At 43.3% G+C, this 17892-nt stretch overlaps 1 protein-coding gene across 1 annotated transcript in view; it reads left to right on the plus strand.

Moving 5' to 3' along the window:
* EIF2B3 (eukaryotic translation initiation factor 2B subunit gamma) overlaps nt 1-17892 on the plus strand; it is a 139758-nt gene that overhangs the window by 98559 nt on the left and 23307 nt on the right. The window contains exons 8-11 of the mRNA XM_037906661.2: nt 5954-6081; nt 8070-8248; nt 12083-12163; nt 13904-14052. Of these exons, the coding sequence (XP_037762589.1) occupies nt 5954-6081; nt 8070-8248; nt 12083-12163; nt 13904-14052 (537 nt within the window). The remainder of the gene's footprint in view (nt 1-5953; nt 6082-8069; nt 8249-12082; nt 12164-13903; nt 14053-17892) is intronic.

Below are 17892 nucleotides of genomic sequence, written 5' to 3' on the forward strand. Positions count from 1 at the left end.
CTTCTGCATGTAACCCACATCTGCTACCTCCAAATTCTTAGCGTGTCTCAGAAATTCCAGAGTTTTTTGCCCCGAATCAATAAGGAGACGGGAAAAAGGCTTGTAATTGCTTCTTCCATTGTGCTCGTTAAAACCACATTGTGGGAAATGGACCCAAACACTGTCTTTTAAGTGGTGTTGAGTCTGAGGCAGGTGGTATTAACTGAGGACTGCATTAACTCTTTTCAAATCTCTTTCCTATTTCCTTGAGGAAACATGCCTGGCGTGTATATATGGCAAGGGCTGTTTCCCTGCCTCTTGCATTGACATTTTAATTTGGTCCATGATATAAATATCATTTCCCTAATCCTCCTTGCCCTGGCCTTGTTTTGTCTTTTTCTTCAAAGTGAGTTGACTTTTTTCTTTAAGGGAGAGTGGTGGCGGGAGGAGGGGATGGGAATGGTGGCTGCTGCTCTAGTTTAGAGAATTCAAAGCTGGGGGGAAAATCTCAGAGTAACTGTTGTTTCTTTCTTTGTATTCACATGGAAATTTTTAATCTCCATCAAAGGATCACGAGAAAATAACATTGAGATTCAACAAGAGAGCTCCCGGCTTACATGGAATTTTTAAACGTTATTTGGCTTTATCCCTTAAACGATGAGAACCATGAACTATGTTACCTACAAGCTTCATCATTAACTTTTCTCTTTCTTCCTCCACCCCTCTATTTTTTTCCTCTTTCCCTTTTTCTTAGATCTTTATTATCCTATGTAAACATGCAAAGCTCATTTTGGCCGATGCTATAATATTCTGTAGGATTTGTTAGTTGTGTATATGTAGACACTTTGAACTTTAACCAGTAGTTCTGATTAGAAATATTGCGCTATATTCTACTTTTGATGTGAATCTGGACTATCTGCAGCAGTCAATGGAATCACTCCGGTAACAGATATCAGAATCTGACCCACTGTGTTACATAGCACTACACGAACGAACATTATACTGCTAAAAAAGAAAGGGACAGTGCTAAATAAGGAAAACACAAACCAGTTTCTCCTTTGTGGTTGTGAATCATAAACACTGTCTGCATCTATGGAAATAGCTGATTCTAATTAAGACGTGTCACCCCCCTCCCCCCCCAGTAACTAACCCGTGGAAAAGAGTGACTGGTTTTACAGGTGGGTCCTGGCAACAACAGTAGATTTCACGCTTTCACACAGATAAATTAAAAAAAAAAAGTGGGGGGGTTGGGGTTGGTAATAACATGCAAATTCTCATTAGTGCTGTTTTATGGTGTTTAATGTTAAACTTGGAAGATAAAAACGAATGACAGCCAGTAAATGGGGCTGACACTTCTGTTACAAATGTCTCCAGCAAGTGCAAAATAGCACAGGGAAATAAAGGCTGTGGGTGCTTCCATTCCTGCTGTGGGTCAAGCCAATGGCACCATCCTAGCACCTTGACTTAATGCATTTTGTGGGGGAGGGGAATACATCAAATGATGTGTTTAAGTAGGCAATGTGGTTTGTGATTTTTTTTTGTTAACGATGTTAAGGAGTATTGTGACACAGGAAATCAAGGTTCTAACCAGTTTTGGTTAATAAAAACCATTTTATAGCAAACCGAGACTAAATTCCAATTTAGCTGATCATATTCTGCCTCAACTCCACCTTTTGCTTCAGCTGGATCCATTGTTCTTCACTTCCTTTTTTGCCATGTTTTCGCAAGCTATAATGCTGCTGTGTTCTAGCCAAGAGGCGGCTTGACGTGATTCCTCTGTGTGTGTGAATGTACGTGTGTGAGAGAGAGAATGTATAGAAATGCACAACACAATCAGGGCACTCAAACAACCTTATCTCTGTCACGGACTCCTCTAACTTTCTGTACAGTTAAAACTCATGGAGATCTTGTGCAAAGGCTACATTTGAGTAGTATTTTGGGGGAACGAATGGTAATTTTTCTCCTTACTCCTCTTCATAACTGAAAGTTTTTCCTCTAGCAGAAACCTAAACTCTGCATAGTGACACCATGCAAAAATCATACGATTATGATTAAGGCATTCTAGTATGTGGGACCCTGATTAAATTAAAGTGATTTTTAACGACACACTGGATTCTCTCCCCCCACCCCATGGTGTCATCAGAGGGCAGAGTTAAGGTTGTTTGGATGCTCTAATGATTGTTCCATACCTTACTGTGTTTGGATTTTTTAAAATTTAACTTTAATTGTGAATTTCTTAAGTTTAGAATGCCTTGGTTTTGGGATGATTACAGCATCCTGGTATTATAGTTTACCCTGAGTTACTGATATTACTCTCAACTTTGACTCTATTTTAACATAGTTTTTGTTTGGACATCTTTTTAAAAGATTTCATACACAAACCACTCGAAATTCAACTTTTCTCTTGCACCCCCTGTCCACACACCACCAAATTCCCCCTGCCCATGCATCCCAGCTTCTCCCTCTCCTCCCTGCAAACACACATCAATACACCCTTGTTTCCCTCTGCCTCCTGGCCTGCCTGTTGAGTAGCTTTTGAAGGTATTTGGAATTAATGGTCATTTTTGGCTGTTATTTTTCATAACTGAAATTTTGAGTCATTACAAATTGACCCCTTCAAAAGAGCCACCTTCTCCCATTGTTCTCAGCAGGACTGGAGCTCCAACGTTTTGTTCTCTCTCTTTACACTTGATAGAGTCGCAGCATGTCTAACACTTGGACAGCTATATTGAAATCCTACTTTCTGCTGAGATGAAAGCAGACAGATGTGAACATTTAAAAATAGAATCGTAGGGAATGGAAGCTGAAAATGGCTTGTGATTTTAATTACAATTTATGAAAGTCTTAAAAGCGGGTACATCTGCTTCTTATCCCCCATATTTTTCTGTTGGGTGTCAGAACACAGTCATCCAGACAGGCTTTTTGCCTTAACTTTGCATTACCCCTTACTACTTCACTCTGGAAATAGTAGAGGTTTCCTTATGTCATTTTCATTGTGTGTTTCGGCCTTCCTTGGTGCTTGAGTCAGAGTGGTACTAATACAGACGCCATGGTGGTAGAATAGGAAAGACTCCTTTTCCCAGATTTAACAAGCTTATCCTTTCTTCTCTGACTCTTTACATAGGCTCTTGTAACTGCTCTTTAGGATTTTATTATTATAAGAATATTTTTATAGCGCTGGGCCAGAAACCCTTTCTTCTTTAATTTTCCTGAATCTGTGTGCAGGGCAGTTGGCTTCCTCCCAAATTCTTGTTAATTTTTTTTTCCTGATTAAGGTTTTTCAGACCTAATCCTTCTGTCTTTCTCATTCCTTGCCTTCATTCTTGCCCCGGCCAGATGTTTGTTTGCCACTTTTCAGACTCTCAAAAAATGTTCTTACATGGTTACTTTGAGTAGCCACATTTGCAAAACATGTCAAGAGAAATTTCCAAATCTTGATTACCAAATGCCTCACTGCTAATATTTTCAGCAAATTCCCTTTAACAGTTCCATTAATTCTTGTTTAAACAGTGTGAGAGTGAGATATTCTATAGGTGACTGGAGTTAGGCCCACCTTGTAAGTGAGGAATATGGATCACATTTCAGAGAATGCTGGGCAGATTGTAAAAGTATGGCCAGGAAAGAATAAAACATCCAAAATAGGACAAAACTTTGTCTTTCCCCATTTCTACCTCTTTCACGTCCTACTCTGTTGTGTTGTTCTCTGCTTCAGACTCTTTAAGACTGTGCCAAACACTCAGATATTTTATAGGTAATGGATCCCATAAATGCCCTGGCCAGCCTCTGAGGGAAAAACATGGTTGTCGGTTTTGGACAGAGTATAAAACCCAAGCAGGAAACCGTTGCTGAATGGCACAGCTGCAGGCAAACATTCTACGCTAGTAAACTGCCCATCTGCATACCCACACGTATGTCAGAATGCAGGGTTAGGAGACCATGGCACAGAGAGTCTGTAAATGGTTAGCCGTGAGAGATGTTGTGATTAAAGAACGAAGAGTTTTGCTTCATTAGTTCCTGAAATATGGCTACCTCAAGATGATATATAATTATGTTGTTTTGACGATTAAGGACAGATTGCCGGATAGAGCACATGGGCTTTCTCTCAGGACAAAAGTGAGACGATCAAAGGCTTAGATTTGGGATGATTCAGATGGTTCCATATGCAAAACCTAAAAAATTACAGGGCAGAATATGTAACACAAATGTTGCCTTCCAACCTCTGTTGTCAGTATGCCAGGATAGTGCTTCATTCTGGTCTTTGTGGTAGGTCTGATGATCTAATCTGAACTTGCCCAGGGAAGCTACAGATGGAAAAGACCTTTTTGGTTCCCAAACCCATTCCAGCGTCACACATCCCAAAGGATACTGGGGCGGGATTGTTCTGTGCTGCATATTTTTCAGGACTTCCACCACTTGAGAGTCTGTTCTGACATCTAATAGATCTCACCGCCTAGAAAGCATTTTCCTAATATTCAACCTAAATATTTCCTTCTTTAATTGAATCCATAGTTAACTCCTAGTTCTGCCCTGGGTACCACCCTTTCTTTCTCTGATGTCTGCATCTTTCCACTGATTATGGATATCCCCTGCTATCATTTAGCCAAGCGATACATATTAACCTTTCCTCACACATTACAGAAGTTATACAATCCCCTTTGTATAGGCCAAGTTGGATTAGTTTGCTAACTGGTTTTCCCAGCCTTTAAATAATTAGCAGACCAGCAACAAAATGCATATTGTTAAAGTAATGAAGCAATAACAATAAAACTGGTTTCAGACCCAATGTAAAGAAGTTATAGGCCACAGGCTACTTCTCCTCACGTAGTAAGTACATCAGTGATTACATGTGTGTTATTTTCAAACACTTTTTATTGCAATTTCAAATGATCTTCCAATGTTAGCTCTCCAATAAAATACTAGCCTTCCAAGCTCATGTGCAATAGACATGGCATTGGCCTTCCTGGGAGTGGGGGGAGAAGCAGGCTTTATTTGTTGTTGTAGAAAAGCAAAGGAGTAGCCCAGTGGAGGGCACTAGCCTAGGACTTTGGAGACCAGGCTGTAATCCTGCTCTGCCACTTACTTGCTCTTGCCCTTTGGGCAAGACACTTCGTCTCTCTCTGCCTCAGTCCCCATCTGTACAATGGAGATAACAGCCCTGGCTGGCCTCACAGGGGATGGGGTGTTGAGGGTAAATACAACAAAAGTTTGTGAGGTGCTGAGTTTCTTTGATACTGGGGCCAAATAAGTACATAAGACAGAAAGAGCCAATGCCCAGTAAAGTCAGTGGGACCCCTTCCATTGACTTCTGTGGCTGTTGGATTGAGGCCCTTAAAGAATATGACACCTCATTCCTGAACTTGTTAAGATATGTGTTAAACTTCCTTTGGTTAAGGAAATAAGTCTGAAAATGTTCTTTGGGTTTTCAGATGTGCAGTGGAACAGGACATCGTTATGGCTTGTGATTCATTGTTTTCATTTAAGGATTGAGTATTTCAGATATTCTTGAACGTTTCACTGTTCAACAAGTAGTTTCTTTATTGTTTTTCCTTGAGAAGGGCGTTGCAGCAGGCGCTGGATTCTCTTATTTTCCTGGCACTGTGTGTCGTCGTTTGCAGCCATGCACTGTGGGTTCCAAGCATCACCATTGTGATCCAGTAGTGTTTTATACTCCCTTTACAGACCTGAAGGATTTGAGTTAGAGAAATGGGGAATTTGCTGGGAAGGTCAGAAGGTTTCTTTGATTCCGTATCTCACAAAGAAGGTTGAGTGAAGTCCCTTCTAGGTTCGTATATAGTAGGAAAGCACACGTTTAATGGAAGCTGTCTGAGTGCCAGTTGCTCTTCAGCATCTGGCATTTTTATTTCTGTTAAATAAGCAACCTGCAAAATGTCTGCTAGATCTTCTGTGAAGAAATCAGATGCATATCAGCACTTAATGTTCATGGATTTCATTTGTGGTCATTGTTTTTTCCTAGGTCATTAACATCTATCCGAAGTGAACTGATTCCGTATCTAGTTAGGAAACAGTTCTCCTCTCCTGCATCCTTACGACAAGGACAGGACAGCAAAGAGCAGGATCAAAAGAAGGATCAAAAGTCATTAGGTGAGTGAAAGAATCAGCTGGTTTAATGAAGATCTTGAAGCATTTATGCTGCAGTTGAGCTACTGGATAGACTCCAAAGTTTGTCTAAATCAGTGGGTCCTTTTTCTTTTTTATGTATTCAACATGCTTATTATGGTAATGTTTAAGGACCAGGCAAGAGGGGAGCACCATTGTGCGAACCACTGCACTAACACGAAGCGGTAGACGGTCCCTGCCCCATAGAGCATACAGTGTAAACAGACAAGACAGGTGCAGTGTGAGGGAAGAGGTGGAACACACAAGCAGGGTGAGTAGTGTGATGGTGGTAAATGTCATGTTAGTTCCATTCTTCTGGGGAGAGGGATTAGGGGGTTACTTGAGGGGAATAAGCTAAATGGAAAGAAAAGGGAAGGGCATAATTTGTTGGGGAAAAGTCAACATGGTTTTTGTAAAGGGAAATCATGCCTCACCAATCTGCTAGAATTCTTTGAGGGTGTCAACAAGCATGTGGACAAGAGAGATATAGTGTACTTAGATTTTCAGAAAGCCTTTGACAAGGTCCCTCACAAAAGGCTCTTAAACAAAGTAAGCTGTCATGGGATAAGACAGAACATCCTCTAATGGATTGGTAACTGGTTCAAAGATAGGAAACAAAAGGTAGAAATAAATCATCAGTTTTCAGAATGGAGAGAGAAACAGTGGTGTCCCCCAGGGTCAGTACTGGGACAAGTACTATTCAACATATTCATAAGTGATCTGAAAAAAGGGGTAAACAGTGAGGTGGCAAAATTTGCAGATGGTACAAAACTGCTCAAGTTAGTTAAGTCCAAAGCAGACTGCGAAGTGTTATAAAAGGCTCTCACAAAACTGAGTGACTGGGCAACAAAATGGCAGATGAAATTCAGTGTTGATAAATGCAAAGTAATGCACATTGGAAAACATAATCCCAACTAGTTCTCTGAAAACATCCACTCAATGTGCAGCAGCAGTCAAAAAGGTAAACAGAATGTTGGAAATCATTAAGAAAGGGATAGATAATAAGACAGAAAATATCATATTGCCTCTCTATAAATCCATGGTATGCCCACGTTTTGAATACTGTGTGCTGATGTGGTCGCCCCATCTCAAAAAAGATATATTGGAATTGGAAAAGGTTCAGAAAAGGGCAATAAAAATTATTAGGGATATGGAATGGCTGCAATATGAGGAGAGATTAATAAGACTGGGACTTTTTAGCTTGGAAAAGAGACTAAGGGAGGATATAATAGAGGTCTATAAAATCATGACTGGTGTGGAGAAAGTAAACAAGGAAGTGTTATTTTCACCTTCGCATAACACAAGAAGTAGGGCTCACCAAATGAAATTAATAGGCAACGTGAAAAACCAAAACTCTTCCCTGTTTTGTTTGCCTGCTCTTTTTAAAGACCTAGAACCCCAAGATTTCTTGTTGTGCTTTCTGGATTTCCCCTTGTTCAGGGGTTAGAAAGTCAAACTTCTTTGGGCATTAAAGAGGAGTTTCTGAGATACAGGCTTCTTCCCCGCTGGGACAGGCGGATGCATTATGGGGTTTATCCTGATCTCCCTTATGTTGGTGTAAATCAGGAGTAACTCCATTGTAATCAGTGAATCAACCAGATTCTGGCTCTGTTTTTCTTCCTGTGCCACAGTGCAAATCAATTTAATTGTGAAAATATGGGTAGTGGGTAGGGTACTAGACTGGAACTTGAGCCCTGGCTTCTGTTCCGGGTCAACCACAGACTTCCTGTGTGACCATAGGCAAGTCGTTTAACGTGCCCTGGGCCTCAGTCCCTCAGCTGTAACATGGGGATGGTCGCACTTCCCTACCACACAGCAGAAAATCCTTAATGATTGTAAAATATTCAGGTGAGGGCCATGGACAGGTTTCCCCTCCCCAAGATATTTTAAAGCTGCTGTGTCTAGAACCCTTCTGTGGAGAGTGTTGCTACCTCTGTGAAGCCTGCCTCATGTTGCATATGTATGTTCTGCAGACATCTACAGTTATGTGAAGGGTGATAGCTTGCTGGAATTTGCCCCAGATAAATCATGTTGGAATGATCACAGCGGAGATCTGAATGGAGGACAAGTGCGTTGCTACGTCCATATCATGAAAGAGGGGCTCTGTTACCGAGTGAACACTCTTGGGTTATACATTGAAGCAAACAGACAGGTAAAGAAAATATAAAAATTGTATATGGGACTACAGCATGTGTGTGTGTAATGTTGTTATCTGTAGGGATAGCTTCATCAGTGACACGCCTCCTTTTGGTGAGGATTGCCTGGGGACTCCCTCAAGTATCCAGTTGCTGACTGAGCACTTCAGCATGGTCACTGCAGAGGGTATGCGACTTGGGATTTAGTCCCAGTTGTACCTCTGACTCGCTGGGCAACCTCGGGCAAGTCATGTAAATCTTCTGCCCCCGCTGTAAGCTGGGGATGATGATTCCCACCCCTGAGAGCTACAGATGAAAACGAATGTTGTTGTTGTTGGGGGGCGCTGATAGCAACCCACATATTTAGGCTGCCTAATAGCTTCCATTCTAAACGTACCATTGCTTGAGCAGATTTTTGTCCAGTGTAAACAATGTAATGCAGGGCACTCCAGCTGACAGAGAAGATAACATCGATCAGTCACAATTCCAGTTCACATTTACCCTGATATAGGGCTTCGTTAAATATGGGATGGAAGGGAAGGGCTAGAGAGAGAGTGTGGCGTTAGTAGAAGGCGTTAGTGACCTGAGGATTAAAAGCTTTAACCCTGAGGATCCCATTTTTTGCCAAACTGGCAGCTGCCCTGTACACATCTTCACTTCACCTATCAAGTGATGGGGTGTGCGCAATCAGGACTGGCTGATTTCTTTGGAGTTTGGGGAGGCTGGTGAGGACTGGAGGGATGCTGCGGGGGAGGAATCGGGGACTGTGGCTGGGAGATGAAGGGGCTGGGTTGGTATTTCTGGGAGCGGCCAGTCCTGTATGCCTCCTGGTTCCGTTTGTGGTATCTCATTGGAATGGATGGGTGAATGAACGCAAACCATAGCTGGGGGCAGGGCAGAACTGGTATGAACCCAGGAGTTGTGGGCTTAAAGGCTCTGCGTGCATTGGGTGGGGAGGAGCTGTTTTGGTGCCTATAGCAGAGCACACAGAAGGTAGAAAGGGCACAGTGCTGCTGACAGAGGGCAGCGAGCAAGTTCTGTTATAAGCCCAAGGACAAGTGGGTCGGAAGGGTTAAGGGAGAGCGCCACTTGCTAGCAGAAGTGAGCATGTGCATTTGGCAGCAGTCGCTTGAGTGAAAAGTTATTGAGTTGAGCCAGTCAGGCTCCATGTGGTTTGGGTTTGGGTTTTTTTTTTTTTTAACCTAAATATTCTACATTTTGGTCAGTGCTGGAAATGCATTTGCTCCTGGGTGGTACGTAACGTTAGTACTTTGAATTCACTTTGGGACCTGCAATGTTGGGGAAGATTTTCCTTGAATTTTTAGCTTTCCGGAATGGTAAGGGTCCTAAGGAAACTCTGCGGAGGTGAATCATATAACAGAACTGAACGAGGAGCCCTGGAAAAGGAGCTCTTGTTGTCAGTCCTGCTGCATTTTGTTTCTCTTACCACTGCGGGTAAAAGATGCACCCTTCATTTTATCTGTGGTTTTCTCCTCTATTGTTCTGCTCTGAGGAATCTTTGAGTCGCAATTGCTCTCCTCTTGGGCTTTGTAGGCAGTTCTGGTGCCTTCTCTCTACGGCTGCGACTGGCAGCTCAAAGCGAGCTGAGTGTTAAGAAGGCAGGCCTATGGCTACTGCACTGTACTTCTAATGCCAGAAGAGGGGCAGCATTCTAACCCATTGCCCTCATGGGGAGGAGACACTGGACCTGAATTGTTTCACTTCCAGCTGGGTTTCTGGATGCCTGAAGCCAGTGTGTGGGCAGTGGGTTGAAGGGGGAGTTAGCTTCAGTAGCAGGAAATAGCTTCCTTCTAAGATGAATTAAAGGCAAAACATTAAACTTTCCCTTGACCCAGACACTCCCTCTAGCTCCTGCCCCATCGATAGCCTTCCTTTCCAGAGCAAAAAATGCTTGAGCTTGTAGCCTTCTCTAATCATTCTGGTCACCTCCTGTGCTGTGCTACCCTTGACTGATTTCAATCTGGGTTTTGCCCTGGCCACAAATGAGAAATCATTCTTCACGTATGTAACCACCTCCTCCTTTCTGCTGATCAAGGTTGCTTCTCCCTCCTCATCTCCCAGACCTCGGAACAGCCTTTGACACTATGGACCATTCCATGGTACTTCATAGCTGTTCATTTCTCTCTTGGATCCCTTCTGTCATGGCTGCACTAATGTGTCTCAAGCTAGGACAGCATCCCTGTGCCAGGGCATAACCACTGGGGTAAAATTGGCCTCGTTGGGATGGCTCAGTGAGTTGTTGCTTTTCAATAGTGGCTGCATCTTATGCATCAGGATCTCACCTTTCATCCTTTAAACAGCTCTGTCTCTAGCCCTGGTGGTGGCAGAGACAACCTTCAAGATGTGAAGAGTGGCAGATGCAGCAATGACTGCCTGGGGCTGCTGGCAGCCTGAAACGGTTGCTTTCTGAGAGGGGTGAATTTAGCCATTCATCTCATTGCAGGGTCTACTCTGAACCTTTACGACCGTTTAAAAGCCAGCATTGTGAACTCTTTCTGTGTTGATCAGAGCATGTCAGAAGGGAGAGGGCTCATCATATCTGTACAATCCACTGTGAATGGCATCTCATTGTGAGACCACAAGTTATTTTCTTTTATCTGATCCCTACACCTCCCACCAGATGGAATCCCATGAGGTTCAGTTCTCTGCCTTCTGCTTTTCTTTACCGACCATTTCCCTTTTGGTGATCATACTTCTACTATTACCTTCACTGCCACACTTGAGGTGATACTTGGATGTCTGTACAGAGGTGCTACTCGGACTCCTCTCTGTCTGTCTTAACCGAATGTGGCTTTGTCTCAGCTCCGTTCAACTGAATATCTTGAAAGAAGCGGGAGTATCCTGAAACAGCCCCATGACCTCTCTTCTCAACATGGACCTTTCATTGTCCATGACCTTGGCATCCTTCCCAACCCTGAACTGTTCTCCTCCTGCATCTTGCATGTCAGTCTGCCCATGGCCACCTCTGCAGCATTGTCTGTGTGCCCCACTGCCCCTCCGCTGCAGTCCTCAGCCATGCTGTCATCTCCTCTCGCTCAGTCTGTGCCCCCCTGCTCTCTCTGTGCCTCCCTAGCCTGCCTTCCCTCCTGCACAAAGAGGAAGGGTGGGATTATCCCGTCCTCCTGTAACACTAGCTCCCCATTCATTTCAGGAGCCAGTTCAAATTGCTTTTCATGGATTTGTCCCTGGCTACTTCCTGGACCTCGTCTCTCTCTATTACCTTCTCTGCTATGTCTTCCTCTCTAGCACCCGCCTTTTCCTCTGCAGCTTCTGCTCTCTGGAACAGACACCTCATCACCTTTTTGTTTTCCCCTCACACATCTGAAATAGTTCTCCCTTGCCTGTGCTTCAGCTAGCTCCCTTCTGACTAAATGCTTTAATTTAGTCATCCTAGGATGTCCGAGTACTCTGTTGTGTAATGAGTCCTGCATAGTTGCTGTGTTGTGTCAAAGCATGCGGAGTTACGTTCTGTAGGGGAGACACTGTACGAACTCAAATACTGCGCGTCCTTTGAGTTCTGTGGGAGCCTTGCAGCTTGCTGCTGGTTCCTGATTAGACCTACCTACGCAGCAGGGTGTGCAAAGAGGAGACATACTAATAGCCAGCACTGTACCAGTACAGCCTGTTTTCTCCTGTGGAGTGAAGAGGGTAACTAGCACGCATCTGGTGCAAACTTAAACCACAGGTGGTAAAATGATATCTTCTGTAAATGAGCAAGTTGACGATATATACCGAAGTGCCATGAAACAAAAGCCTGCTTGGATTTGTCCATGTAATACACTGATGTAGCATTAGCTTGTTCACCTGTGACTTGGGCTCTCCTCTTCCAGGTTCCTAAGCTGTTACCTGCTCTTCTGTGTCCAGAAGAACCATTGGTTCACGTGTCCGCTCAAGTCACTGACAGAAGCCTGGTGAGTGACTGTTCCTGTGGAATGTGTGAGGGGAGGTGGAACTATCTGCTAAGCCTTAATTTCGAGAGCTGCTTCTTGTAATTCAACTTCTGTCTCAAAAACGTAGCCAAGGTTCTGAAGCTCTGAGCTAAGATATGACTGAACACAAAATAAAATGTCCCGATCGTGTATTCTCCTTCAGCTGCATATTCTAAATACTACTGAGTCAAACAGAGTGATGGAAAACAACCCAAAGCACCCACATATCCTTGTCCATCAGTTCCTGCCCTTCAATCTTTATTCATTAAAAACAGGTTTTACTGTTTGTACTATACTGTTTGATACTATACAAATTTTACCCCAAACCACTGCAGCGTCTTGTCCCGCAGCAGGTTGATGTGAGGTTTGGCAGATGAGGCTAGACAAGCAGTTGGCTTTCCAAAGGCCAAAAGCTTAGCGGGGTTTAGTATTTTAGTGCTGGCTCTTAGCTAAAGTATTTTAGCTGAATCCCAGCTCCAAACCCCTATGCTTTGGGCCCACTTTGGTGAGTTCTGCACTCACGCAATTAGTCCCACTGACTTCAATAGGACTGCTCACATAGGTCCTTGCCTTCATGTTAAAGAGCTACACAGCTGGGCCCCGTGTACTGAAGTCTTCCTGAGCTGGGAGGCTTGTGGAAACTGGCCAGCTGTCTGTCTGGGGAATGGTCACCAGGCTGTGCTCAGTCAGGGGTCCTGTTGAGCTGGCCACCGCAATTTATCCAAACCCTGGAATCCATAGAAGTCTTAGGTGTTCTCCAAGACATTCAGATCATCAAGGTCCTGCTTTGTATGTATTCAAGGGTAATATCTTATTTCTTTGCCACTTCCTGTATTCCCCATTTTTTTTTTGATGCGGTATTGCTCTGTGACTGCCTGTTTCAACACACAGGGCTTGTCTCCGGGAACATTTAGCTTGCAGCAAGCTGGGCTGTGAATTTCCCCCGCACTAGTCTGTCGCTTACTAAGAATCCATCTTGACCCTGCTGCCGCACACTAACAGTTCCCTACTGTGCTTTGATCTAGTCCCATTTCAAAGCGGCATAGATCAAAACGCACTACAGCGTCCACACAGACACTTGGTGTCTGAGGGCTTCCTGCAAACTAAGCGTTCATGGAGACAAGTCCATAGATTCTTCTTTTAAATCTGCACTCTACAGATCATACATGCTTTAGACCTGTCCACCAGGCCTCACCCACACGTACTCACTTCTTTGAGGTATATGCTTTACTTCCAAAACTGCATACTGGGGAAAAGATCTTCCCCTTAATCAAGAGTAAGATAGTTAACCTATGAAGGGTCACTTTTAAGTGTAGCTCTCATCTATGAACAAAGTCATCATCATTCACTCCTGGTTATGATATAGGTTTATCTCAAAGGTGAGGTCTTTGCTGTAGTTAACATGATAAAATATAATTTCTTACCCTTAAACATGCTCCAGACTGCGAAGACTTTACAAGCCTTTGGGTAGTTGAATTTTGATGTTTGCTAGGTTTTTTGAAGATGCAAAATATGTTGACAGTAACTGTGGAAGTGTCTTGTGTGTGCACAAGTAAACAAGGCCTATCGCTGACTTATAGCTTGTATTATTCATGGTATCTAGGTATATGGAGAATAGTCATGTTTTTTTGATAGAGATCCTATACGAAGAACATTGATTTGGGGATGACTTAATATATAGCCATGATAGTTTGACTAAGTTTCCACTCTGTTCCTCTCTAGGTTGGATCTGACAGCATCATTGGTTCATCCACGCAGGTTGGAGAGAAGACATCCATTAAACACTCCATCATTGGCTCCACATGCACCATAAAAGACAGAGTTAAAATAACTAACTGCATCATCATGAACTCTGTCACAATTGAGGAAGGGTATGTTACTTCTTTGTATCTCCCTGTCCTAAGCTGTTTCCCTCTCTGAGAAAGGCACTGGGATGCTGGCTGTCCTCGTGAGAGATTCCTGGCCATGGCAATTAGTCTCAGGAAGAAGCTTGTTTCTCATCTCCTGTGGGATGTAAGAATGAATCAGAAATAAGTCTTGTCTAGTCTCAATAGAATACTAATAACAAGGGAAAGAGTTAACTAGAGGGGTCCAGAGAGGGAGGATTAATTCCATCCCATCCTTCTGGAGAGCCTGTCATCTGCACAGTGTATTTTAAGTCATATAGATGGAATGGATTCACTGGTCTGTATGAGGTTGGATTGCATCCTTCCAATACTGAAGGCTTATTTTAAAGGCTTAGACTTCAACATTTTTGGTATAAACATCTGCATACTCCTATAAAGTTGCTGATGTAAAAATTCCACATTTACCAATAAAAATCTTCCTACTGCCTCAGTATTTTGAGAGCCTCCACTGACATTCTCTTAGGTCTTTTCATTGTCATCTTGAATCTTTACATTAGCATTACAATTGCTGGAAAACGGGGCAAATAAATAAGCTTTCCCAAAAGGAAATCTGTCATATGGTAGAGGTTCCTTGTGTGTGAGACTCTAGCTAATGAATGGGTATCCACACAAACAGTTACCACCAATACTTAGGCGTTTAAAAATGAGACCTCCTCTGTCTTGGCACCATTAAAATTCTAGCTGGTCACTGTGGCAGGACAGGAGCAGACTCGTTAACTTGTTAGCCTCATTAATTCGTTAGCCTGGCATGCTGGAAGGGCTTGCAAATTGTAAAAGATTAAACCAATAAAAATGAACAGTTTTGAAGCTAGTTGATCTTTCATCCTGCCTCGGTGCTTCCCAAACCTGGAAGGTCAGTCATTACTTACTTGCAACGTCCTCTTCATGAGAGGATCTGCTTCGCAGATCAGAAGAAGAATCAGCCCAGTCATCAATGATTCCCAGACTTACCTTCCATAGATTCCCCCTGCCCCCCAATACACACAAGTTCTGGGGCTCCTGTTCTCTCACGAGTGTCTTTGAGAAGCGACCTAGGTGCATGTAGACCTTGCTTTGTATTGTGTGTGTTAAATATTCAGGGAGGAGCTCGCTCTGCTCCTAGTCTCCAAGGTAGATGATATTTATCCCACTTTTTTTGTGTTGTGCTACTGAAACGTCCCTTGACTCTTCAGTGAGGGGAAAATGACCAAGCAGTTGCTGCCTGAAAGTTCCCACCTCGTCTTACAACCAGCTTCCTGTGGGTGTCAGTGGAAAAGAAACTGCTCAATAGAGTCTATACAGGCCTTTATTAATTCCCTGCTCCTTCATGCCATGAGGTTTGCTGAGGGTCCTTGTGGGAGAAGTCAAACCCTTAAAAAATGCCAAGTTGGCTCTCACGGTCACATGCTTGAAAACAAAAAACAAAAGGATGTTGGGTCTGTGGAGAATACTACTGTTACAGAGCTAAATTACAGGTAAGTAAGTATGGTACGTCACTGCCAAGTGTTTAGTCTTTAATAGAAATCCACAGTAATTTCAAGCACATCATAAATCAGAATTCCTTGGTGTGTAGATAATAGCTGATCTCCAGTTCATTTGTAAATGGCTCCAGTATGGCAGTCTCGCAGAATTTGCCGTCCTCTAAGCACCAGGAAATACTCTGATTTGACAATGAGCTACACTGTTGTCTTGATTAATGGATTGGTACCACAGGCATTCTGGCAGGGTTTTGCGTACGAGGTAAGCTGCTCTACGGTGAAATCACAAAGGGGCCTAAATATATAAATAGGTAGATAACAAAAGTAGCTAATGAAATCCGTATGTGTTCCTCTGCACTGAATACACAGCAATGTTCTGTTCTAAACCCTCAACAGGGAATGTTATCCTAATAATCATCATTCAGAGTGTGCCTTTCAGTATATTCAAATATTGATTTGAACAGCAAAATACCATTGTGGGCACGCTGGTTTTGTTTTCTGACTAACCTCCTCTTCCTAGCCATTATTGTAACAAAGCCAGTGCAGCCGCTCTCAGCACTCAGTCATGCTCCAAAACGTAGCAACAGCCTTGATAGTTCCAAAAGTCTATAAAGGTTTGTTTCAGAGTTCAACATGGTTCATATTGTGTGTGATAAGCTTGTGTAAATATTGTGCTGATACTTTATTCCTGTATCACATTATGTAAATCTCTTGGGTTTGCTGGCATGGGAAGCCTCTAGTGAACATCTAGGAATGTTTGGAAATTCATCTGGAAGCTGAGTTTTGGTAAGAGAAACCATACTCATAACTTAATGAAAAGGAAAAATGACTGCAGTTATTTTGACCTTCATTTCTTTCAAATCCTTAATTGCAGCTGGTGGATTTTTTTTTTTTTTTTGGTGATGTGTCCATGGCTGTAGCTTCTGGATACAGCACATAGATTAACTTTGTTGATGTTGTTTTAAACTACCCCCAATAGACAGCTCCCCTTCTCAAACAGGTACCCTATCTCTCCTGCTTCAAACATCCATAAATAACCCAGCGATCATCCCAGAAAGGACTTGTTAAAATGGTGTCCTGCACTGTGGTCAGAAAGTCGGTAAACTCTGGCTCTTCCGTACCACCAGAGGGAATGATTTTCTCACATGGGGACCATCCAGTGACAATGCTCTGCCTCCAGTCCCCCAAAGGTACGCAAATGAGTTCCAGTAGAAGTGCCACAGCATATCTAAGCCATGTTGGTGTTGCATAGGAAGAGAGGCAGTCCTAAGGCAAGCCAGGTCTATCACCGGGTAGGTTTTTAGATATTAGACATGACACCTTTGAATTGCACCTTGAAGCAGATGGAAAGCAGTGCTGTTTACAGAACACAGGTATATTATTGCAAAGTTTGTATCGAGGAAAGGAGAGAAACACTTAGTTAACCAAAAGATGTAAAAGTCAAATGAGCCACTGCTGCTCCTTGGGAGCCCGAGAGCTGATGGGTGCCCCAAAGTAGCCCAGCATTCTGAGCCTATCTGGCAAGGTGTGTTGGTACTCTAGGGACAGGTGTCACTGCCCTTGGCAAGACCTTTTCTTGCTTCCCCTTGCCAACCAGTTTTCACCACTTGCTTTTCTGGATTGAACCTCGGCTAGTTCACGTTTTCCCTGTTTCACATCTTGGCCAGGTATAGGGAAAGCAGAGAAGCTGCCCCATCTGTATCTGATTGAAAGGCAATGTAGAATGATCCCTAGATGTTACAGTGATGGTTGCCTTAAAAATAAAAAAGAGAAATAGTTGAGTGTTGCCAACATTTTGGTGGCACTGCAGCCCAAAATACTTCAGTCTCTCTAACGGTTTCATGGACCCACTGAACTGGAGCTGAGAGAGAGGCCCTGTATGAGAGGGCCTATAAGGCTGCTGAGCAGCTACTCCATACTACCCACTGAGGCCTATCAGAAAGAAGGGAGAAGAGTTACTGAAAACCAAGCCCATGCTCCCTACCTGGTCTCTTGGGCACATCAGCAACAGCTCATGATCAGCCAAATCAAGAGCTACTGGAAAAGCTCACAAAGACAACATGCGTACCCAAACTTGTGGGCTGGATTAACTAGTGACAGTAATTCAGTCCCCATGTTATGGCCAGTCGTGACATCGGAGTGTTAGGGATCTAGAGAAGTCAGAGTGATTTAGATCAACCCAGAGCTGCCTCACCGTGACCTTTCTAATAACTTTCCCCAAACAGGAATGTTTATGGCAGCTCACACATGGCAAGAACACAATCACCAAAGGATGATTTCTTGAGCAAGGGCCTAGTCACCATTTGGTTAAGGGACATTGCCCTCCTGGAAGGAAACATTCATGATC

This window comes from Chelonia mydas, chromosome 8 (assembly GCF_015237465.2).
Source record: "Chelonia mydas isolate rCheMyd1 chromosome 8, rCheMyd1.pri.v2, whole genome shotgun sequence".
Classification (NCBI taxonomy): Eukaryota; Metazoa; Chordata; order Testudines; family Cheloniidae; genus Chelonia; species Chelonia mydas.